General features: G+C 42.1%; 1 protein-coding gene across 4 annotated transcripts in view; it reads right to left on the bottom strand.

Annotated features, from left to right (window-relative positions):
• Nucleotides 1-22,775, bottom strand: part of LOC138261322 (uncharacterized) — an 888,401-nt gene that overhangs the window by 769,977 nt on the left and 95,649 nt on the right. For all 4 annotated transcript variants that reach the window (XR_011199068.1, XM_069210158.1, XM_069210160.1 and 1 more), the window contains one exon: nt 19,399-19,469. Coding sequence is in view for 3 of the 4 variants with exons in the window: in XM_069210158.1 (XP_069066259.1) it covers nt 19,399-19,469 (71 nt within the window). In the remaining variant the exon portion in view is untranslated. The remainder of the gene's footprint in view (nt 1-19,398; nt 19,470-22,775) is intronic.

Genomic DNA, 22,775 nt, shown 5'->3' with positions numbered 1-22,775 from the left:
GGGTCGGGTTCAAGTGTAGCTGAGGCGCAGTGGTTCTAGAGAAGTACAGATCTGTTTGAATAGTGCAGCAGAAAAAGGCATCCCATTTGGAGTGGAGGAGTCTCTTCAAGGCAGGATGGAGGTGGTCCCCATTAGCATAGGATCGTTTTCAGATGCCTTCTCACAATAAGTTGCCTGATCAGGCACCTGCGACTTATTCAGTCTATTCCAAGGCCAGGGCCCTTGTACTTTTGAGGAATCTGCCTCCATGGTGATTAAGACTAAAGTTGTTGAGACCAGTTGTAAAGTTGCTATTGTAGAGAATGTATCTAATTGGACTTAAGTATGGGCCTGTTGTGAGCACCTCTGGTCTTGCCCAGGAGGACCATGCATGCCCCACAGTTTTGAATTTTTTCTCTGGGTTGCAAGTGATCTCTTGATTTCTCAGACTGCTCTGATTTGAATTCTCTGAAGTTGACAGATGTAATTTATCAGGAATTCCACGAGAGACTGCACCTTCCTCTGCCAGTTCAATTGGATATTTTTCCTTGAGTTACAAAGCTGACCTGTAGGTAGAAGCCATGCTTCATTGTTCAAAGAAGACACCTGATTTCTCAGTTTTTGTACAATGGACAGTGCATTATCCAAGGAGCAGAGGCATAAGTGGCCCTGTTAAGCGCAGGTAGGTCTCCTTGATCCATAAAGCGATTCCAGACAGGCATTGAGCTGCTGTACAGATCCCAGCTTCAGATGAAAGAGCGTATTGGAGATGTTCCAACATAACTAGAATTGAAAGTTTTGTTGTCACACTCTCATTCTCTCTCTCTCTCACACACAATTTCTCTCTCTCTCTCTCTCTCTCTCTTTTTCTGGCACTGTGCATTGCATTACCATTCATCCAAAGAAAATAAACAATCAATTCCTTATTCAGGCAAACAATGCAATTTGCTTGCTAGCTTTTCTTAAACAATGTACTTTTTTAATCAGTTATCAAATGAAAACATGTATATAAATGGATATAAACATATATATACATATATATTATAACGTAAATGTATATAATCAAATGAAAATGTATATATATATATGTATTCTCAGGAATTTCGATCTTCCCAGGTCCATGCGTGAGTAATTCATCCAGTACTGTATTTTTCAGAACGCCGAGATTTCGAAGTGTAAACAGGGATTTCACAAGGATTTTAATATTGCATCCTCCCCATTTACACCGTATTGGACGCAGTGGAGTTTGGTTTCCCTTTATTTCATGAGTGAGAATCCCGTCAGGGAACGGTAGAAAAAGAATGCACCTGTGTACAAAATTCTCATGGCCTGCCAGTTTCAGCGCCATGTGCAGAGAAACCCCTTGCAGAGGCATAGACAAAGGCAAGAGCATCCGTGAACTAAGTCAAGGCAAATAATATGGTACTTCGTAAAACTTTGTTCTTAATAAAATCTTTGCCTACCACATACGTGTAGGCTTTATATAAGTGGTGAGAATGAAGAGCCTAGATTTAATATAGATAAGTCACAGATGGGTCGTCAATTAATGGCCTTTGCACTTCTAAACAACTGTTCAAAACTGGCAAAACACCTTCACTACAGGACACACATGGGGTGGCTCTTCGTATAGGTTCTAATGACATCTGTATTTTAAATTGTCCACTTGCCTGATGGAAGGAATAAAATGTGCTTACAGCATTCAAAGACACACAGTGAGACATGTCACCTCAGTTTTGCGAAGAAGGCGTTGTTCCTTTCACAAAATCCCCAATGAGATGCAGAAACCCGGCTTGCCTTTCTGACCTTTCAATTGAGTTAGCCATCTTTAGTAAGGGTCTGGTACACATTGTCTGCCTCTTGGAAATCCAACATGCCGGACAATACTGGACGGTCAAAGGTCACACTGACACCAGACAACAGAGGGGCTTTTGTTACAAAACTGTTCCTCCTGTGGGAAATTGTTTTTTGTCCTATGTGTACGTGTCCGTAATTGAAGGACTTGTGTTTAAACATTAGGTTTTCAAAAGAAAGTGGACGGTGGAAGAAAAACAATCAAACACCTTAATTGACAATTAATTCTCCGGACTGGTTGATATACCAGTGTTTGATAGAAGCAAAAGACCATTCTTTATCACTTTTGACAAGTACTCAGTGATTTACTAAACCATTTCCCGTGCCCTTGGAAAGTTGGAACACATTGGAAGCCACCTGCGCTGTAGGTTTTTGAACGATTTGCCAGTCAAGGTTTACCTAGTAAAAATGGAACACTGCTTCAACCGGAAGGCTTTGCACCCTCAGCTTCCCAAACCTGAGCAGACGCCACAAGAACAAGGTCTGCTATAAAACCAGGAGGAAGGTCCTTGGATCCCATCAATATATTTTCGCCCTGTCATGTCTCATATTGATGCCAAGTCACTGAGTCCCATTGGAGTGGCCTACACACAAGTTGATTAAGAAGGTGGATAAATAGCACTATGTCTGCTGAGACAAAGGCAGACTCCCTTTCAACGATCAGAGCTGTAAACACAAAAGACGGTCGTATATGTAAACAACAGACTAGAAAGTTCGTCCTCGAACAAGCTTGCCATAAATCACGATGTAGGTTTTTACGAGCTTCTGACACAAGTCCATCTCCTCAGTCTTCAAACAATTTATTTAGGGAGTCCTACATAGATGAGGAGGGAGTCTTGCAGTATCTGAACATTAGGCGACTAGCACACCCCAGGATAATAGCACAATGTTGCTGAGAGAGCAGAATTTGTATCCTCCCATGGAGATATGCGAAGATTTAGTTTAAGTGCACTGAGGAATGTGGGGCTAGACCCATATACATCACTGTCTAGAAAGGTGGCCGCAAACTTTCCAGTCTTTTTCTAATTTAAAAACTTCACCTATTTGGGGCACAAGCTGGATAAAGAAGCCTAATCCAAATACATGAAACAATTTCCAATTTTAGCAGTGTTCAGCTGGAGTTTGTGTCATTCATCAGATCAAATTAATTGAGAGGCATTGCCCTAGGTGCGCCACAAAGACGAATTCTGCAATATTTTAAGGAGCAGTTACATGTTGTTGACCTAAAATGAAATCCTACTTGGAAGCCTCTGCATAAAGTTAAAAAAGCGGCAATTTTCTTGTTAAATACCACAGTGGACAAAGCTCACTTCTGGGGTAATCCACATCGCATAGATATTTGTCCTAACTCAAAATGGCATACTCTAACACTGTAGGGTCCGTCTTTTCAGAAATTATTGAAGCCAGTTTAAGGTCTCCTTCATCTTCCAGCCTGATGCCATTTATCCATGAAGACAGGCTGTTCCACTATGTTAAATGTTGTTCTAAGTACAACAGGGTGTTAGCAGTAATACAATAATTTGTCTCCGGATGTTATTGAACAAAGAGCAGATTAGCTTTCAAACTCTCATTTAGTGTCACACAATTAATTAGCAATATAGTTCTAAGAGTATTGGTAGGTTGGAAAGGTTAAATTTAGGTCTGTGGACGTTTCAACCCTTTGTGGTGAAAATGTGAGTCTCTTCAGGTCTTAAGTCGTCTAACAACCTATATTCAAAGAGGAGAGGACCATTAGATCACTTTGTGTTGACTACTAAGCTGTAATGGAGCCACGTCATACCTCTGCAGCAAATCTTATAATCGATCCATAAACATAAATATGTTCCTTTACAATGCATTCTAATTATAATTTTGTTCTTGAAGTTAGATATAAGGAAATTCCACTTTATGCCGTGTCCCGTCCATCTTTTCACTCTAGATAACTGGTGCTTTTAACCTCTGAAGTGGCTCAAAGGGTCATAAAAAGACATGAATCCCAAATGCTCTGCTTAAAAGGGCAGTAGTTTTTTATTCTAAGGTGCTTTAACTGCCACAGTCGCCTATCCACTGCCTGTACGCAGGAGTGAAGAAAGTACATTTAAAATTACACATTAAAACTTTATGTTATGTTATTAATACTTGTAGAGCGCACGTTCACCAAAGGTTTCTTAGCACTTAGAAATAGTGGGACCGAATAAGGCCTAATTGGAGTTTATTTAATGTCATAAGCCTGTTTAATTAGCCATGTTTTCAGAATCCCACGAAAGGTCCCAATGCCCTTTTTCAATCAAATTTTATCTGGTAAGTCATTCCATGTACAAAGGGCCACTACTAAAAAATTAGGATCTCATGTCCCCTGTTTCTGAGATCTCTGTATAACAAGCTGATTTCCAGGCTATGGACCATATGTACTAAAGCATTTTCCCATAGACACAGAATGGGTAAAACCCTTTGATAGATCTGGCCCTATATCTCTAATTTCGAGGGAGTTTATATCGTATGTTTCTCTCCGCCAGGAAGAAGGGCGATTGTTATTCAAATACTTAAACACCACACAGCATATTTTAATGCAAATTTGCTCTTCTACTGGAAGCTAGTGCAGCTCTCTCAATAAAGGTGTAGAATGTGAGTGCCAGGGAAGGAGAAAATCAGCTGTGCTCCTTCATTTTGAGTAATTTGTAGTTCATGCAGGGCAGTATGAGGTAACTCTACATATACTGAGATGGCATAGTCAAGCTTCGACTTGATGATTGACATAATTATTTTCCTGTCCTCAAAGGACAACAAAGGTGCAATTTTCCTCAAGCTCTTTAATAAAAAAGGAGCATTTGGATACAACATCCTATCAAGGTGTTAAGCTTAGGATTCCATCTTTTTAGAGAGTGATGGAGTAGGTTCTGGATCCAGTCACTAGGTCAGTAGGTATTACTAAATGTTAGCCACTTTTTTGACTGCAGGAAAGTGCCCCTTTTGGATGGTCACAACCCACTTTTTGCTCTAGATGCTGTTGATTATAACTCCGAAAGTGCACTGGAGCCTGCTAACCAGGCCCCAGGGCCAGTATTTTCTCTCCCTGAATTGGTAACTGTGAATTGTTATCCCCAGTTGGCCAATACTTTACCCCCCCTTATACACTCCTAGTATATGGTACCAGTGACACCCAGGGTGTGGGTGTTAAAGGGGTCACCAGGGCCTGAAGCACTGGTTGTGCCACTCTGTATGACCCAAGCAAACCACTGATAGAAGGCCTACCATTGCAGACTGCATGAGTAGTGCAAACTGCTCAGACAACAACTGTGCCCATACCATGTGTGGTACAGCCCCACCACTGCCATTAATATATGTAAGTCATACCTAAGGTAGGCCTCAGAGCTCAGGAAGCAAGGTGCATCATATTAAAGGTATAGGCATAAAAGAAGCACATATGTCCCTATAGTGGCCTTTTCCATGGTACGCTACTATAAATGATCGACAGTCCATAGAATAAAATGAGCTAGCACCCGGGCAAACCCGAAGTCGCCAACTCCATCATGGTAGCACTGAAGTGGGTCATGTTGGGATCAAACAACGTGCCTTCTCACCCCAATATGAATCTCTTGCTGAGGGCGATGTGGCATGGATCCAGTAAGCAACCTTAGACGTTGTCAACCGAGTCACCCCTGATTTCCTGTGAACTGGCTGCCACTTCCAGCTGCTGCCACCAAGACAGGATTTTGACCCCTGGGCAGAGGTACAAACACTTACAGGAGTCAGGGCAATGGCCTGGATGGGAAGGAGGTCACACCTTCCTCCCTTCCAGGAAGGCTAATGAAGTTTCACATCAAGGCGGTGAGCTTCAAAGGGCACACTACCTGTGTTATGCAAGCAGGCTGTATGCCAGTGGAGGACTAAGCTGTCTACTTGACCCCAGGCACTTTTGCTCCCAGGCAAGTGGGAAAATGTGTTAGTTAGGAGGGGTATGCCCCCAGAAGCCTAGCCACACCTAGGGTGGGCATTCTGGTCTGTACAGCTGAGGAGGACTTCTACCATCTCTGAAAGAGGCAGAATAAAGCGTTCTGGGTAGAAAAGGTGCCACAACCCATCAGATGTGGCCACCTCAGGGGCGGATTGACACATTGGCTACTTGCACCCATACCTCTAATGCCCCTCAATCTTGGATTTAAGGGGCTCCCCTGACATCAGAACTTTTGGTTTGCAACAACTTGCAAAGAAAGGACTTGGGAAGACCTGCATCGACAACAACAGGGACCTGCCCTATCAAATGGCATGATATCTTGAACCTGAGGCAACCTCCTGGAACTGCTCCACTGCGGCTCATCCTGGACCAAAGACTGCTTCGTCCAGCAAGAGGGAACCCTTTCTGAGCCAAAGGTAAGAACAGACTCCCCTGGACTAGTGGTACTACTCCCCCGCCCACGCAGGTATAAAGTACTCACCAGATCCGAAGAAGTGCTGGTCATCAGGCCCTCTGAGGGATCGCCCAGACAGATGGTGCAGTGCATTGTGGGAGGTGTAGTCCAGCTCTCTGCCAAATTACAGCTGACTACTGTTTTCCAATGGACCTCCTGAAAGGGAGGTAGCTTCTCCTCCACCTTACCACTGCCAAGGCTTGTTGGTGGAATGTCCAGTCATGACCACCGTTGCAACCCAAGGGCACACTGCAACACCTTCAGCCAATGTCACCCGTGGCTTCGTTGTTGAGCTTTTGCATCTGTTTCCTCGCCTGCACCGTCCCAGTGGTAGAACCAGCACAGCTCCCATTCAGCACCAAGGATAGCCAAGCACATCTCTGCACTTGAAACCTTGGGACTAGTGCAGTTGTTCTGCCTTATGAATCCTGGTCCAGTGGCCAACATAAACTTAACCACCAGTGGGCTCCCACAAACTTGACACACAAGTGACCGAGTGTCACACGTACCATTTTCTCAGCACCCTGCGTTCAGCACCAAGGACCACCAGGACACCACTGCAACCAGGCACCATAAGTCAGGTAAAATTAGTCTGACTGTCACAGCTTGGTCCTGGGACCCACACAACTTTAATAACGAGTGGGTTCAGTTGAACTCACCACACAATTTACTGAGAGTCACTAGTAACTAGAAAATTGAGATTAAGCGATAATTTTTTTAAGCCGTCATATCATCCCTTGCTTCTTCAGTAGGGGAATCAATTCCTAATGCTCAAAGCTCTGAGGAACAAGACTCTGCTGAAGTGATTTGTTGAGTAACATTTGTTTCAGAATAAATATTGCCTGGAGCATTCCTTTCAGAGTAAAAGGCAGACAAGGGTGATGAGGTGAACCTGATTTTATTTCATTTAGTAGTACCTTTAAACTAGTCTTGTCAATTTCAGAACAACAAGAAAAACATGGTCATTGGTATCCAATTTAATCTCCAGGTAGGAAGTAGGGCATGGAGGCAGTATACCATTCCTAATGCCATTTATTGTATTCATAAAGAAAAGATGAAGTTGGTCATACAGGTCTGGAAAAGCTTTCTCATTAGGGGTTAGCTTCTTCGAGAAAATAAGGCCCTCTAAAATTAGGAAAGTTTCCTTCTGTTTATTAGGGGCTTTCAGAATCCGACCGCTATATAGTTGGGTTTCACTGATTGTAGTTTAGCTTTAAATTATTTAAGTCCCACTAAGATTTTGTAATCTATCTGATAGATGTTCACGCCACCGGCCCTCGATCTGGAGCAGTTTGAGTTTAGCTTCCTGCAATTCATCATTGAACCATGGAGCTGGCTTTGCATGTTTAATTATGTGTTAATTTTTAAATAGTGCAAATTGATCAGTTGCTACTTTTAGCCAGTTTGACTATTTCAGCCTCTGACACTGAGTTCTTCAGTGTCGGGGTCGTCAGGACAAGCATGTCTTCCATCTCTTTGACTAACTTGTTCCATCTTTGAGTATTTAAAAACTAAGCAGACTGGCTACTTGAGTGATTCAAATTAGAAATGGATAATTCAATCAAATGATGATGTGACCAAATGCAGGGCTGTATCACGAGATCCGTCAACTCTTACGTTTTTTGTCCACACTACGTATTTTAAATGGTGATAATCATTAACAATTACTTCAAATATTTTTCGACTAAAATATGCTATGTATCAAGTTGGCCGATACACCAGTAGGCAAGCTATTGCACTATTTTTTAGTTCGATTTTGAACAATAAGGAATCCACATTTTCGTGTTACACTGCAATTTGGAAATCTGTAAGTGTTTATGTACAAATGCAGCTACGCCACCTTTCTTTTTTGTAATAGCCCTATTTTTCTGATGGAGAAAAATGTCATCAGAGTTTGCTTCAAGCAGTGCTGGAAGGGATTACTCTGCCAGCCAGGATTCACTAATCAACATTAAATCTGACTTGGTGTGTGCAATGTGGTCATTTACTTCCAATCTATGCTTAACTAAGGAACATGTGATAAAATGCGCCACACAGAGTGATCAAATCTTTAGTAGGTTTAAGACGATCCAGATTGTTTAATAAAGTGCAAATTCAGTCCCAGAATAAAAAACAGATGCTTTAATCCTAGTAATTCTCTCCCCCTCTTAGTACCAGCGCACCCCACTTAAAACATGCAATTCTTTTAGAAACATGCTCACAAGAGTGTGCGGTTTTTACAGCCAGACTGAAAAGTATAGTGCAAAGTATCAAATTGTTTGACTTTAATCCTTTAACAGCTGACAGGAAAGTGCTATGAAAATCTAAGATGAAACATAGGGGTAATCTAGTCTAAAAAGGTCAATGGTATGATTAGATCTGTAGTATTTATAGTGCTTCTACTACTTTTTAAATATTACACGTAGTCTTAGTAGATTCAGCTTAATGCTTAACACAATGTATTTACAATCCTGGATGAGATCATGTCATATCATACCTAATGCACACTTCCAGGAAATTGAGCCAGCAGCTCATTGCTTCTTCAATTCCACATAGTAGCCAGCATGGGGAGAAAAGATTTGTCTTGACACGTTCTGGTTACATCTGCCCCTGAATGGCTCTGGCTACACCACTCTCCTTTCAACTTCAAGGGTAGAGACAGAACACTGAATCAGGGACCGATGTGGACTTCGGGTGGAGAAGACACTCGGTGAGCTGACTTGAGCTGACCTAGGAGAAGTTAGAAGACTAGAAGGAACAAAATATTCTTCATAGTAGCTTGTGCATTGGGAGTGACCATGGAAAAGCCTGAATGAATGTCACTGGAACATGGTCTGCATCACTCTAATGCAAAACAAGGAGAGATAAAACCAGGAATTTTAGTCTTAGTCAATGTGCCATCACCACTGTTTGCTAATAAGTGCTTTCATCTTAAATGACTTGCTTGATCAAACTCATAGGAGAAAACTGTCTTGAACATTTGGAGAAAACATGATTTCCCTGCTTGCTTTACTATAGAAACTCTGCCTGCCTGACAGAACATTGTGTGTCTTTGGCTCCAGAACGTTGCTCAAATATACACTCTTTTGTTTACCTGTTGGATACTGGATTACAGTAACTAACAGTAAAGATTATCTGTCTCTTTGGAATCTTCCTCTTATGCCTCTTGCTAGCAGAAAGTTTAGTAGCTCAGGATGCTGTTTGGAAAAAGACCATGTATCATATTTACCCCTGTAGAACTTCCCTCCTCTGACTGGAGGCTGTTGATGGGCATTCAGAGAGAGGATGCTGCTGCTTCTGCAGAGATAGCCTTAAGATCAGCTGGAACCAGACATTTGATGTGATCTTGTACTGGAGTTGTTGGTAGCCCCCCTCAACAAGAAACTGTGGGCCAGAGTATGAGAGGCCAATCCTGAAGATGTGGGCACCTTTCATCTGTGCAACAGTCATACATAAGACATTTTCTCAAAGTTAATATCTGGAAGAAAGGAATAAGGTGCAAAGCTGCTCAAAGCAGTTTTGACCATAGTAACTTCTTCTTGGTGGTTTCCCACTCTGAGGTATTTACAGAGAAGTCTGAGGCTACGGTGGGACTGTTTAACTACATCTCCATCCTTACAGAACCCTTCCCAGTCACAGTTTTTGCCCTTACCCAGCTAAAGTTCTCTCATCACCAGAAAGGTTTCTATGCCTAAAGGTAATCTTTGCCTGGAATTAACCATTAACTATAACACATGTATGGTCTATTACGAGCTAGCTACAAAGAGAGCTTAGTTCCCTGTCAACTGCACGTCTAGGGCCAACTTTGGGTTTTTAACTTGGGGAGTCATACAGCTAAATGTTTAGAGTTTAAATCTTTACCCGCCATTGAGAGGTTTATGGATGATGTACACCCTCCACTAGCAAAAGCAGGTTTACTAAAATTCAGAGACTGAATTCTTTGAATCAAAAGGTGTACATCAAAGTAGAATGGGGGAGCGTGGCCAGGCAAGATGGTCGAACAGACATCCCTCCATAAGCTCTCATGAATGATTAATAAATCCTGCTATAATCCTGTCATATTCCTGGCCATCCTCTCTCCTCTCATATTCTCCTACTTACCTGGCAGTGGAGGGAAGCTCCAGAAGTCGTCGAAAGTGGTCAACAGCACCTGTGGGCCAAGACGGCGACCCTAAGGTGCCTGGCTGTGCCCCTCCGTGGAGGCATCCCTTGGCCCCTTCGAGGCTGCTGGGGACCTGGAGGGCAATGGAACAGACTATAGCGAATGTTACCTCTGGCCTGCCAGGGGCTGCCTGGGACTGCAGCAGCAGAGAGGCCACTGACGAAACAGGGGGGTCCACCACGGGCTAACATTGCCCACCTGTTTAACTTTTGCAACCGCAATGCCATTCTACAGAGCACCCAGACCTGGGAACCTCCATCATACCAGGGAAAGCCCATCTCCATATTTCCTGACCACACTCAACAGGTTCAAGAACAGAGAAAATCTTTTATCGCTATCAAGAAAAGAATGCAAGATCTTAATTTGTAATATAGGGGGTTATTCTAACTTTGGAGGAGTGTTAATCGTCCCAAAAGTGACGGTAAAGTGACGGATATACCACCAGCCGTATTACGAGTTCCATAGGATATAATGGACTCGTAATACGGCTTGTGGTAAATCCGTCACTTTTCCGTCACTTTTGGGACGGATTAACACCTCCTCCAAAGTTAGAATAACCCCCATAGTCTTTATTTCCAGCAAAACTCCTGGTCCAATACGGAGGATCAGCTCTGTTCTTTTTTTAACCCAGCTGAGGCTAATGACTGGTTGGACACTCCCCCTCCATACTCTGGTCAGGGTGTGGTTCTACAGAACCTTCACCAGCAGTGACACGCTGCCTGTTCTGGTCGGCTGGGAATGCAAAGGAAAAGTCTAGATGACACTTGGCAATCAGCGAAAATCATAGTGTGCCCAGATGGAGCACTTCAAACTGCGGATGTGATCCCGGACTCAAGGCAGTCCTACCAACGCTGCCGTAGTGTATCCATCATGGCTAGTGATAGCACTGGTATGGACTGACCTCATGAATTTCCCTGATGAACAGTGAGTACTATGTCAGCTTGAGACTGAACCCCTACTGTGCTGCATACTGGATCCCTGTGGCTGGAATGGCTTGTGCCCTATCCGGTCATAGGAAATATTCTTCTAGGGACAAAGACTAGCATAGAACACAGACCGGGAGAAGAGTTCGGATGGTTAATACTAATGTAAACTGCATGTCTATCTTGCCCTGTGATTCTACTAATGGGATGCTTTGGAAGAGAGCTGTGTGAGATAGTTAGGGAGCTACAATGCGATTGACCTCACACCCTTTCTGATATCCACATCTCATTCATAGCAATCCATACCTTCATATTGTATTATTTGTAAGTTAATCTAGTTGTGTTTCAAATTTTGAGAAATGGGGCAGCTGTTGCCATCCCTCAACTGCAGGTACACTAGATGGGTGGATGTGACACTACTGCCATGGGGAGGAGGAAGTTGGATGTTTACTTTGGGTTAATGAGTTTGTTGATTTGGGACGTTGTATCGTGCTCTTCACAGTCTCAATCACTGCCAAAGAACATCTTCCTGAAGGTTTGCTAGGGACATGGCAATTCCATGTCTGGAGGAGGAGGAGGGAGTACTATGATTGATTGATGGCGGACCACACTGCTAAACTAATTACATGGAATGTCCGCAGTATTGCCCAACTAACAGAGCCTAGAAGGGTTCATGCCTACTTAAAGCATTATAAGATATCCATTGCATTTCTAAAATAAACCCACATCTGGGGAAATTGTATTCCTTCCATTCGAAAGAGATGGAGAGGACAGCTATAGGTTATGTCCTACTCTGGCCTCTGGCTATTCCCGAGTGGTATTGATTTGGGTGGCCCTGGGAGTTCCCTTTCTATATCGACACCACATCCTGGACCTGGTGGGCTGTTACGTAATCCTGAATGGCACACTAGATGGATGAGAGGTCTGTTTTATTAATGTTTATGCACTTAACAACGATTGCAGAGATTTCTACACTACCATGGCATGGTTGCCTCCCTGTACCTAGCAGCTGATATTTTTTTTGCGGGGGAGTGAAATTGTGTCTTAGATGGTGGCCTGCACCATATCCCACCCCAACAGCACACCAAACCTCACATGACAGGTGCATTACATGACATCATGCATAAATTGCAACTGAGTGACCTATGGTGAGTCTGGCATCCAAGTACTAAACAATGTTCCTGTTATACTCCTGCCATGAGCATTACTGCCTGGTTTCAGATACGTTGGCACCTCTAGTCTCGGGAACTTCTTATCTACCTAGATATCTCTCAGAGTATTCCCCTGTTCTATTAGTGCTTTGGAAACTAACTGGTAGGCCAACAATACTACTCTGGTGACTCCGACCGGAAGTACTGATGGACTTCCCTTTGACGCCACATTCACAGAGAGACTAACACAATATTCCAGGAGAATAGGGGCACCTTAAACAGTATGGCAACTATTTGGGAGGAGATGGAATCTGTCCATATGGAGTCCAACGGTGTCTTGAAAGAGATATACCGAAACATGAGCAGGATCTAGGCAATTTAGTGAAGGCTCTTTCCTCACAACCAGAGCACCTGAAGTACTGGCGCAAGTTAGAAAAACACAACTTTCCAGCACACGGCCAGACACTTCACGCAGAGGGGGATAAGACTGGAGCAGTGCTGCCTCACCTGGTTAAACAGGAGAATTCCTGAACTCCAGTCCTGATCCTACATGAGCATGCAGGGCACTCTATTTGCACACAAAGGGCCGTTAATGAGGTTTTCCATTCCCATTGAAGTGACATTAAAACCAGCCGAGGGCAGACCCAATCATGCACTATTTCAGACTATCTGTTGGAAACTTTATTCCCCAGCCTTACTTCAGACGACAGAAAACACCTAGATAAACCTATTATACAAGACGAAATTCTCGTTGTTGTCCAGACATTGAAGACAGCCCAAACACCTTGGAATGATGACCTCCCTGCTGAATTTTATCATAAATATATAGCTGATAAGCTGCTAGAGGTCTTTGAAGAAGCCCTCCAGAAGGGTGGCCTTCCTCGCACGCTCCGAGTAGCTCCATTAATAATGATTCATAAACCTGGTAAAGACCCTACCGTAGCTTCAGCATACTGGCCCATCTCGCTCTTAAATATAGACTTTAAGATACTCAGCAGTGTCCCGGTGACCTGCCTTCTTCCGCACCTCCCATCCCTCATGCATACGGACAAAACAGTATTTGTTCCTGGGAGAAGTACATTACATAATCTGATACGGCTCTCCCATATATATCACACCTTGCAAAGGTAGGATTACGAGCTTGCACTGGCCCTCTTTGATATCAAACAAGCATTCATCTCTTTAAGCTGCACATTCTTATGGCATGTCCTGAAGATGATTGGGAAGGGACCTAAATTTATTCAGTGGGACTAACTCAAAATACGGACCCTTGCGCCCGAATACCCTCTGGTGGAGAGCTTTTGGCCTTTTTTTATCTGAGCAGGAGTGACAGGCAGGGCTGCCCTCTCTCCTTTTTGTGCTAGCAATGGAACCTCTGGCTGTTCGACTATGTCCAACAATGAGTCCCATGGGGGATCACGATAAGGGACCCCACTCATGTGGTCTCCCTTTACGAAGACAATGGCCTATTATATCTTTTTCACCCAGCCTACTCTGTGTCAATACTCATGCAGGTGATGCAGAAGTGTGGAGAGATCTCTGGGCTACGGGTCAACCCCTCTAAATCCCGACTATACCCTATGGGCTCCCTGGCAGGAACCTCACTCGAGGATCTTCCCTCAGCAGGGATTCCACTGGGAATTAAGAGATGTCATCTATTTGGGTATCCGCTTAGCACCTACTCAGGACAAATTTTTAAATTTGAATATTGTGAGGGTAGTTCGGGAACTAAAAGCCTAAGTACGTTTCTGGATAGACTTGTCTCTCTCCCTTATCGCAAAACTACCTATTTCAAAAATGATACTACTGCCTAGATGCTTCTATGCCCTTCGGGGTACGTTCCTTATGATCCCTCACCAATACTTTAAGATAACTGATGGCCTACCAGTCAACTTATTATGGGCAGACAAGTGTAGATGGGTGAGCCTCTCCACATTGAAGAGACCATGGGCCCAGGGTTGTAGCTAGGACCCACACATGGAACTCTACTATGGCACTGCACCTACAACATGCCATTTATTGGGTAGATGCGGAGAACTCCTGGGAAAGAACACTATTGGTGGGCTTTCATTTGGTGGGGACACTCTAAACATGGCTGATGACCGGCTCTCGAGTCGCCCCTGATACACCCTACCAGATACACCAAGTGATGAGGGTCTGGGAGGAAGCGGTTAAAAGAGTGATACAAAGGGCTCCCTATGCTCCAGACCTACTGCTCTGGATGCAACAGCCCTTCAGCAGGATATCAGAGTCCACGTAGCTCCAAAGATAGAAAGACGGAGGTTGTCTTACATTGGGGGATCTCTACCTGGGAGGACGCTTTATTCCATATGCTGAGGCAGTACAATCTTTTGCCCTGGGTCCGGGTCAATTCTCGCAATACCAAAAACTTTTGGCTATGGCGAAAGAGATATGGCCCACATTTCCTGACACTCTGCCCACCTCTGTCATTCTCACCACGATAATGGAGAGGGCAAGGGGTCAACAGTTAGTGTCACATCTATATTGGGCACTGCAGGACACCTTCCCAAAGCGACCTCTCTTTAGTCAAGCTAAGTGGGAGGGATTACAGCTAGATCCACTGACAGTGAAGGGGTCCATAGTGCCAACTCCAATGCTAGGTTTAAACTCACACAATATAATTTTATTCATCAAACTTTCCTCTCCCCCACAGCCCTACATGTAATCTAGCCCACACATTCTGACACGTGTTCCTGGTTCTGAAGCCTAATAAGATATTTCATACACATGGTCTTGGACTATATGGCCATATCCTCATACTCTCGACTGATACTCAACAGTCTTAATAGAGCCTCTGGTAGGGCAGTACCACTAGAAACTCAACAAATGATACTTGGCCTCATCCCCTCCCCCTCTGGTAAGAAACCTGGTAGAAAATGTGTTGTATTGGGCCTTACAAAATAGCAATAAAATGGTTGCGTGCTACCTCCTGAGTATACTGAGTGGCTCAAGGATGTCACTGAATGGGCCACGGCAGAAGAAGTCCAAATGAAACATGTTTGTACTGATAATAAATTAGAGGATTAACTTCAGGCATGGGCAGCCATGCTTGCTGATCTCAGGGAACTTCCCCCAGATGTACCCGCTGAACAGCTAACTAATACCAGATATGCCTAAAGTGGTGAATAGATAAGTAATAACCATTACTATGTATACTGTTTCTGAACTCTGTTAAATGGAAAGCCTTGCATAAGAGCTAGGTGGGGGGGGGGGAGTAAAACGTGATGATATATTATTGGTGAACTACCAAATTTATCTGTTTCATGGTTTGACATATTGCCTTTTCCTTACTGACTTACTTACAAAACTCAATAAAAATAATTTTTAAAAAAGTGGAATTCTATTCGGGGTTTTAATACCTCTTGCACAATCTGCAACACCCAGAAAGTAGAAATAGTGAGCAAATGTTACTGCTCTGCCTGGGTAACATCGAAGCAGAGAGAAGGTGGATTCGCTGTCATTGTCTTTCCATGAGTTTTTGACATTACAAACCTGCTTTAAGAGCTGTTCAAACTGACAAGTCACCTTTTATTGTTTTCTAAGTAAGCAGGTTTTTACGATGAGTGTGGTTAGTTAGCAACCGGGAACGTTGGCATTCTAGAGCATCATTGAACAGAATAATCAATGGTTTGAAGATTTTGCATGTTGCGGAGTTAACTTCAGGTCGTTGTTTTAACATGAAGAGATATGAGTTTACATAGTAGTTGTTTTAGTCATGTTAATGATGCTTTGAGATTTTACCTGTATCATGCATGTATATAGTGTTTTTAGTCTTGAATTTTTATTTATAGATTTTGCAATATGCACTTTGCAGTTTGCCTCCTCTCATTATATTTTGTGTTTTTATGGGGGGTATACCCCGAAATAAATTATTTAGTGAGCTTTAGTTGAGTGTTTACGTTTAATCAATGTATCTGTGTGTTCATTTTTGTAGCGTTTTGCTAAACATTTTTTCATTTTTAACTAGCTTTGTTTTAGCTTTCTTGTTTCTTTATTTCTGAACAGCTAACTAATACCAGATATGCCTAAAGTGGTGAATAGATAAGTAATAACCATTACTATGTATACTGTTTCTGAACTCTGTTAAATGGAAAGCCTTGCATAAGAGCTAGGTGGGGGGGGGGGGGGAGTAAAACGTGATGATATATTATTGGTGAACTACCAAATTTATCTGTTTCATGGTTTGACATATTGCCTTTTCCTTACTGACTTACTTACAAAACTCAATAAAAATAATTTTTAAAAAAGTGGAATTCTATTCGGGGTTTTAATACCTCTTGCACAATCTGCAACACCCAGAAAGTAGAAATAGTGAGCAAATGTTACTGCTCTGCCTGGGTAACATCGAAGCAGAGAGAAGGTGGATTCGCTGTCATTGTCTTTCCATGAGTTTTTGACATTACAAACCTGCTTTAAGAGCTGTTCAAACTGACAAGTCACCTTTTATTGTTTTCTAAGTAAGCAGGTTTTTACGATGAGTGTGGTTAGTTAGCAACCGGGGACGTTGGCATTCTAGAGCATCATTGAACAGAATAATCAATGGTTTGAAGATTTTGCATGTTGCGGAGTTAACTTCAGGTCGTTGTTTTAACATGAAGAGATATGAGTTTACATAGTAGTTGTTTTAGTCATGTTAATGATGCTTTGAGATTTTACCTGTATCATGCATGTATATAGTGTTTTTAGTCTTGAATTTTTATTTATAGATTTTGCAATATGCACTTTGCAGTTTGCCTCCTCTCATTATATTTTGTGTTTTTATGGGGGGTATACCCCGAAATAAATTATTTAGTGAGCTTTAGTTGAGTGTTTACGTTTAATCAATGTATCTGTGTGTTCATTTTTGTAGCGTTTTGCTAAACATTTTTTCATTTTTAACTAGCTTTGTTTTAGCTTTCTTGTTTCTTTATTTCTGAACAGCTAACTAATACCAGATATGCCTAAAGTGGTGAATAGATAAGTAATAACCATTACTATGTATACTGTTTCTGAACTCTGTTAAATGGAAAGCCTTGCATAAGATCTAGGTGGGGGGGGGGGAGTAAAACGTGATGATATATTATTGGTGAACTACCAAATTTATCTGTTTCATGGTTTGACATATTGCCTTTTCCTTACTGACTTACTTACAAAACTCAATAAAAATAATTTTTAAAAAAGTGGAATTCTATTCGGGGTTTTAATACCTCTTGCACAATCTGCAACACCCAGAAAGTAGAAATAGTGAGCAAATGTTACTGCTCTGCCTGGGTAACATCGAAGCAGAGAGAAGGTGGATTCGCTGTCATTGTCTTTCCATGAGTTTTTGACATTACAAACCTGCTTTAAGAGCTGTTCAAACTGACAAGTCACCTTTTATTGTTTTCTAAGTAAGCAGGTTTTTACGATGAGTGTGGTTAGTTAGCAACCGGGGACGTTGGCATTGTAGAGCATCATTGAACAGAATAATCAATGGTTTGAAGATTTTGCATGTTGCGGAGTTAACTTCAGGTCGTTGTTTTAACATGAAGAGATATGAGTTTACATAGTAGTTGTTTTAGTCATGTTAATGATGCTTTGAGATTTTACCTGTATCATGCATGTATATAGTGTTTTTAGTCTTGAATTTTTATTTATAGATTTTGCAATATGCACTTTGCAGTTTGCCTCCTCTCATTATATTTTGTGTTTTTATGGGGGGTGTACCCCGAAATAAATTATTTAGTGAGCTTTAGTTGAGTGTTTACGTTTAATCAATGTATCTGTGTGTTCATTTTTGTAGCGTTTTGCTAAACATTTTTTCATTTTTAACTAGCTTTGTTTTAGCTTTCTTGTTTCTTTATTTCTCAACTGCATTGTAATTGATTTCCCACAACACACTGCTGTGATTATTTGACTGTGTTTGACCGTAGGTTAGATACTCTTATGATATTGGCAGAGTGCCAGAGCTTTACACGTGACAGACAGTTTTCTACAAATCCTCTGTCATCGCCTTCCTAAATAGAAAGCATCTGTTTACTTACTCCTCACAGTCCAGATGAGGTGATTTCCTCGCTGAGTGAATAAGTTTGGTTTTGTGTATTTGAACTGCGTGTGGATTAAAGTGGGTTCTGCCCTGTTTGAGGCCTCGTTAGAATAACTGCTTTAACACATGGCATAGTCACTGAATGATGCGCAGGGGCAGCGGTATGGCCGCACCGAGCTTTCAGTTCTCCATGTGGGGATATCTACTTCTTCACAACTCCCGGCCTCTAACCGTTGATCGCATAGTTTCTGATTCTACTCCTGTAAAATTCTATTAAGATTGCATTTTACTACTGTTGACATCGTGGTAAATCATAGTGCTGCGATATAACGAATGTCATTGAAGTCCTATATATTTTTTGTTAAGAACTAGTACCATTAACTACAACCCTAAAATTACATGCAGGGCCACCGTCTATAGATTGATACAGAAAAGTCTGAAAATGTTAGTTTCGGGGACCCTGGGCATGTTTCCTTTATGCTGAGGTCCTTCCGACTACGGAATACGAACAAAAAACACATACATTGCACAAAAACGTATTTTTTTTCAGAGTACTAAAACACTGGTCAGATAAAATGACACATCTAGAAATAAAATATAAAACCATTAGTGAGTTTGATTTTTTAACTGTAACTCGCGTCCTCACTCTGGAGGGTTAAAACAAATCTGAATCGTCAAGAAATACAAGCATAATCATCGTAAATACACCCGCAGGAAAAAAAAACAAAAAACTGTTCAGCTTGGAGCATGAGCGTGGGTCAGTTTCATGGGTTTTATGTCCACCATCTTCCTTACATCCTGTGGGTAGATCAGCTTAAGTGGGAAACCTTTGGTGCCTCCTTTCGCATTAATGACAAAAGCAGTCTCTGGAAAAAGTACGGTTAATCCGCTCTGCTTCTTGCACATAGATAAAGAGTCTAGGATTTATAGTTGCACTTACCGTAAATCTTGAAGTTCCCTCATTGGATCCTGTTTGGATCGCAGCGTTGTTTTCAACTGCACGTCCTGGAGCTGGGGGCAAAAGAACGTAAAAATGTGTACCTCTCAAGGAATTGTGTTTTAAAAGCACTAGCATTCACAACTCTTGGGTGAAAAATAGGTATTCATGTACACAATATTTAGGGTAAAATTCGAAATGAATCTAAATTATAATTCTAGCTTTTTATGAAATGAAGTTTTCTTTACGTGGCACAACAGTGACAGGATTTTATGTTTGTTGGTTTATTCACGTGTAGACTTTGTTTAGCTGGAACCAGCCCCACTTGACATAGAATTCATTTTTAGAGCCACGGAGACCCATTCCCTATTGTAAAATCCGGTGACATTTCCAATGGAAGCGATTTTCAAATCACTGGCTAATAAGGGGTGAGTTTATAATTCTGCTGCCTTATGTGTTTGCACGATCAAGTGCCACCAAGTCAGACCTGGTGCTACTTTCCAAGCGAATCCAAGACCAAACGATGGTAGGCAATCACAAAACCTGTGTTGTTCTGCATTCTTTTACACGTAAATGTAAACTAAGAGCTAATAGGACCTGCAACCAAGCAGAAATGTTATTTACACCAGGGATCTTTTCCCCTGTTGTTTGCAGTCATGCATATATACGCTCCCTGTGTATCTTTTAGAGGAGAAAGGGTGTTATAGTTTAATGTGGCATGGGTGTTTAAATCCGGATCATTGACAATAACATTGGTGTTTGGTAGTTGTTGTGCAATCAGGTGTTTGTCCGAGGTGTCATTAAAGAAGGTCTTCAGTTTGCAGCAGGATGCATGTCAGTATGAACTGAAACACAATCTTGAGAATAGAGAGGTGCATAGGTGTACCATGTTTCGAGAGTCTTGTTCTTACAGGGAGTGAGAGTCGAGGCAAAGAGTTTCTTTGCGTGTTATAGATGGAGGTCATCTAGAGATGCTAAACTTTTGTCATGCACTTATTTCTGGTGCTGATTAGCTTAATGGCAAAATGCATGGCATTCGAGAGAATATTCGATATTCACCCAAAAGTCAGATTAATTGTATTAGTTGGGGTTGATGTGGGGTTGATGAGGCCTGCTGCTGGTGATTAAGGCACTCTTTTAGTTGAACCAATGTGAATTGACTGCCAATGCGAAACTTCAGTGAACTAGACTCTTTGTGCTGCAGCGTCCGCCAGCAACAACCTGCAATGTGAGATCTGCACTTCACGCTACAGCATCAACAGCCCACAAGTAATTACCAACGTGAATCTCCAGCTATAACTCTGATCCTCGTGGCCGCCTCCACAGTGAACTGGACTCTTCGCGTTGGACCTTGCAAGGTAACTTTTTCAGCAGTGCTAACTGGGTCCCATTATCTGTCCCACGCTCTGTCGCGGTCGGCCTGAACCTGTGACTTTCTTGCACCACCAGATAATGTTGAGTGACGCTTTGTGCTTTTAGGCGCTATACTTACCTTAAATCTTTGAAATTGCACAGCTCTAGTTCTAGTGATGGCATTTTGGTTGTTTTCATCTCAGATAATTCACTAAATGTGACTCTTTTAAAAAAAAATTGGTCTAGGATTGGGTTCACTATTTCAGCCCATATCGAATAAAGTCATGCCTCCAATCACCTACAAATTAGAAGTAAGAGTATAGAACTACCAGTGTTCTGAATGAATTAGAATATTAATTTAATGATGATTATAGATGTTCAGATTTCAGATTTTATTGTAAATAGCCCTTAGTGTTGTGGTCAGTGCTTTAATTGGGAAAAATATTACTAATGGAACCCATACATTTGGGGTCAAGGTGAGGCAGAGGAGAAGGGGGTGGAGTTACGAATGGCAGAGCTAGAAAAGAAGAGTCTTTGCTACAACATGTGGAGAACTCCTGGGAAAGAACACTATTGGTGGGCTTTCATTTGGTGGGGACAGACAGTGAACATTGCAAGGGTGCTGGTGCAGCCTGCAGGTGACAGCATTGTCGCCGGCTCGATTACAAGCCAGAGACAACGCTGTAGCCTGTTTCCTTCTAGGCCGGTATGCGGAAACTTAGGTTTCTGCCCTGCAACCTAGCAGGAAACCTATAGTTGCTTCGTTGGGGATGTTGCAGCGTACGCAGTGCCACTCTGTTGGGAGTCTGGCTGCCGGAATTTTCCATCTGCCAAACTCATAATGGGGCCCTCTGTGTGTGAAGTAAAGTGCTCTGACACCCATACACTGAAATGAGTTGTGATTTAAAAGAACTAAATAAAACATATATCAGCATGTGCCATTTAAATGTTTATAAGTGTAATTACTCATACACACAGAAAACGCTTGCATTCTTACAGCACATCCACATTTATTACATGGGGGAAGTTGGACAAAGTAAACAATCTATCTCCAAGCCAAAGATTTTCTGTTTCGTTCCATTACATTGGCATCTCTGTTAGGCTCCAGATGGCTCCAAGCCACGATGACACTTGAATAAAATAAGGGTTGATGGCCCTTTAAATCAGGTCTTTGTATATGCCTGACTAGAACAAAAATAAAAAAGACCCCTAGCTCTCTGCTGGTTGATCCACAAAAGGGAATGCAAATAACGTGCAGGAGCTGCTAAATTGTGTCCTGGTGTTGAAAATAACATTGGTACAAATTCAGCATATTTCCCTGAGTCGGCTGGATCCCAGATTCAACCCAGAAACAGCTGCCAGAACTGTGTTGTGACGTGATCCCACTACATTCTAGCATTTATTTTGATCCAGAAGTTGAGAGTATAATGTATTCCCCCATTTCATTTTAGTGATGTATTTGTCTTGTTTTCTGGTGTTGCCATCTGAGTAACTCGTATCTCCAAGCTGTAATGTCTGGCATCTGGCCAACTCATTGGAATCTGAAGCTTGGCTAACAGTAGTGCCAGATGTATGAAGCAGCTGTACACTTTATCTTTTTTAGGTCTTTTCATGAGTCCTAATTGACATGATTCAAGAGGAAGGAGTTTAAGTTTGCCTTTTTGGGTGGTCAATGAGTCTGTCACTTCCTTCTAGCATTTTCTCAGTCTTGAGATGTTTCACGCTACGGGAAAAATATCTGTATCTTAGTGTCTACATGTATATATTCTCTCTAGAAGTCTGGCCATCAAATAAGTACAATGTATATTATTAAGTTGCAACAACTTAAACTGATGTTTCTGAAGACCCCAACAGCATCCCATTTCCACTTCATTGATGCTAGGTCAAATGGTGCTGTTGCTTCAATTAATTTGTGAAATTGTGTTTCTAACTTTTCAGGGCATCTAAGGTTCATGAAAGGTGAAGGTCTGTGAATTTCTGGAGTCATTCTCTCAGTCCCATGATATGCAGGTGGCATTAAGTATCAA

The sequence above is a fragment of the Pleurodeles waltl genome, chromosome 10 (genome assembly GCF_031143425.1).
Source record: "Pleurodeles waltl isolate 20211129_DDA chromosome 10, aPleWal1.hap1.20221129, whole genome shotgun sequence".
In the NCBI taxonomy this organism is placed as follows: Eukaryota; Metazoa; Chordata; class Amphibia; order Caudata; family Salamandridae; genus Pleurodeles; species Pleurodeles waltl.
This window is presented reverse-complemented; position numbering and strand designations above follow the sequence as displayed.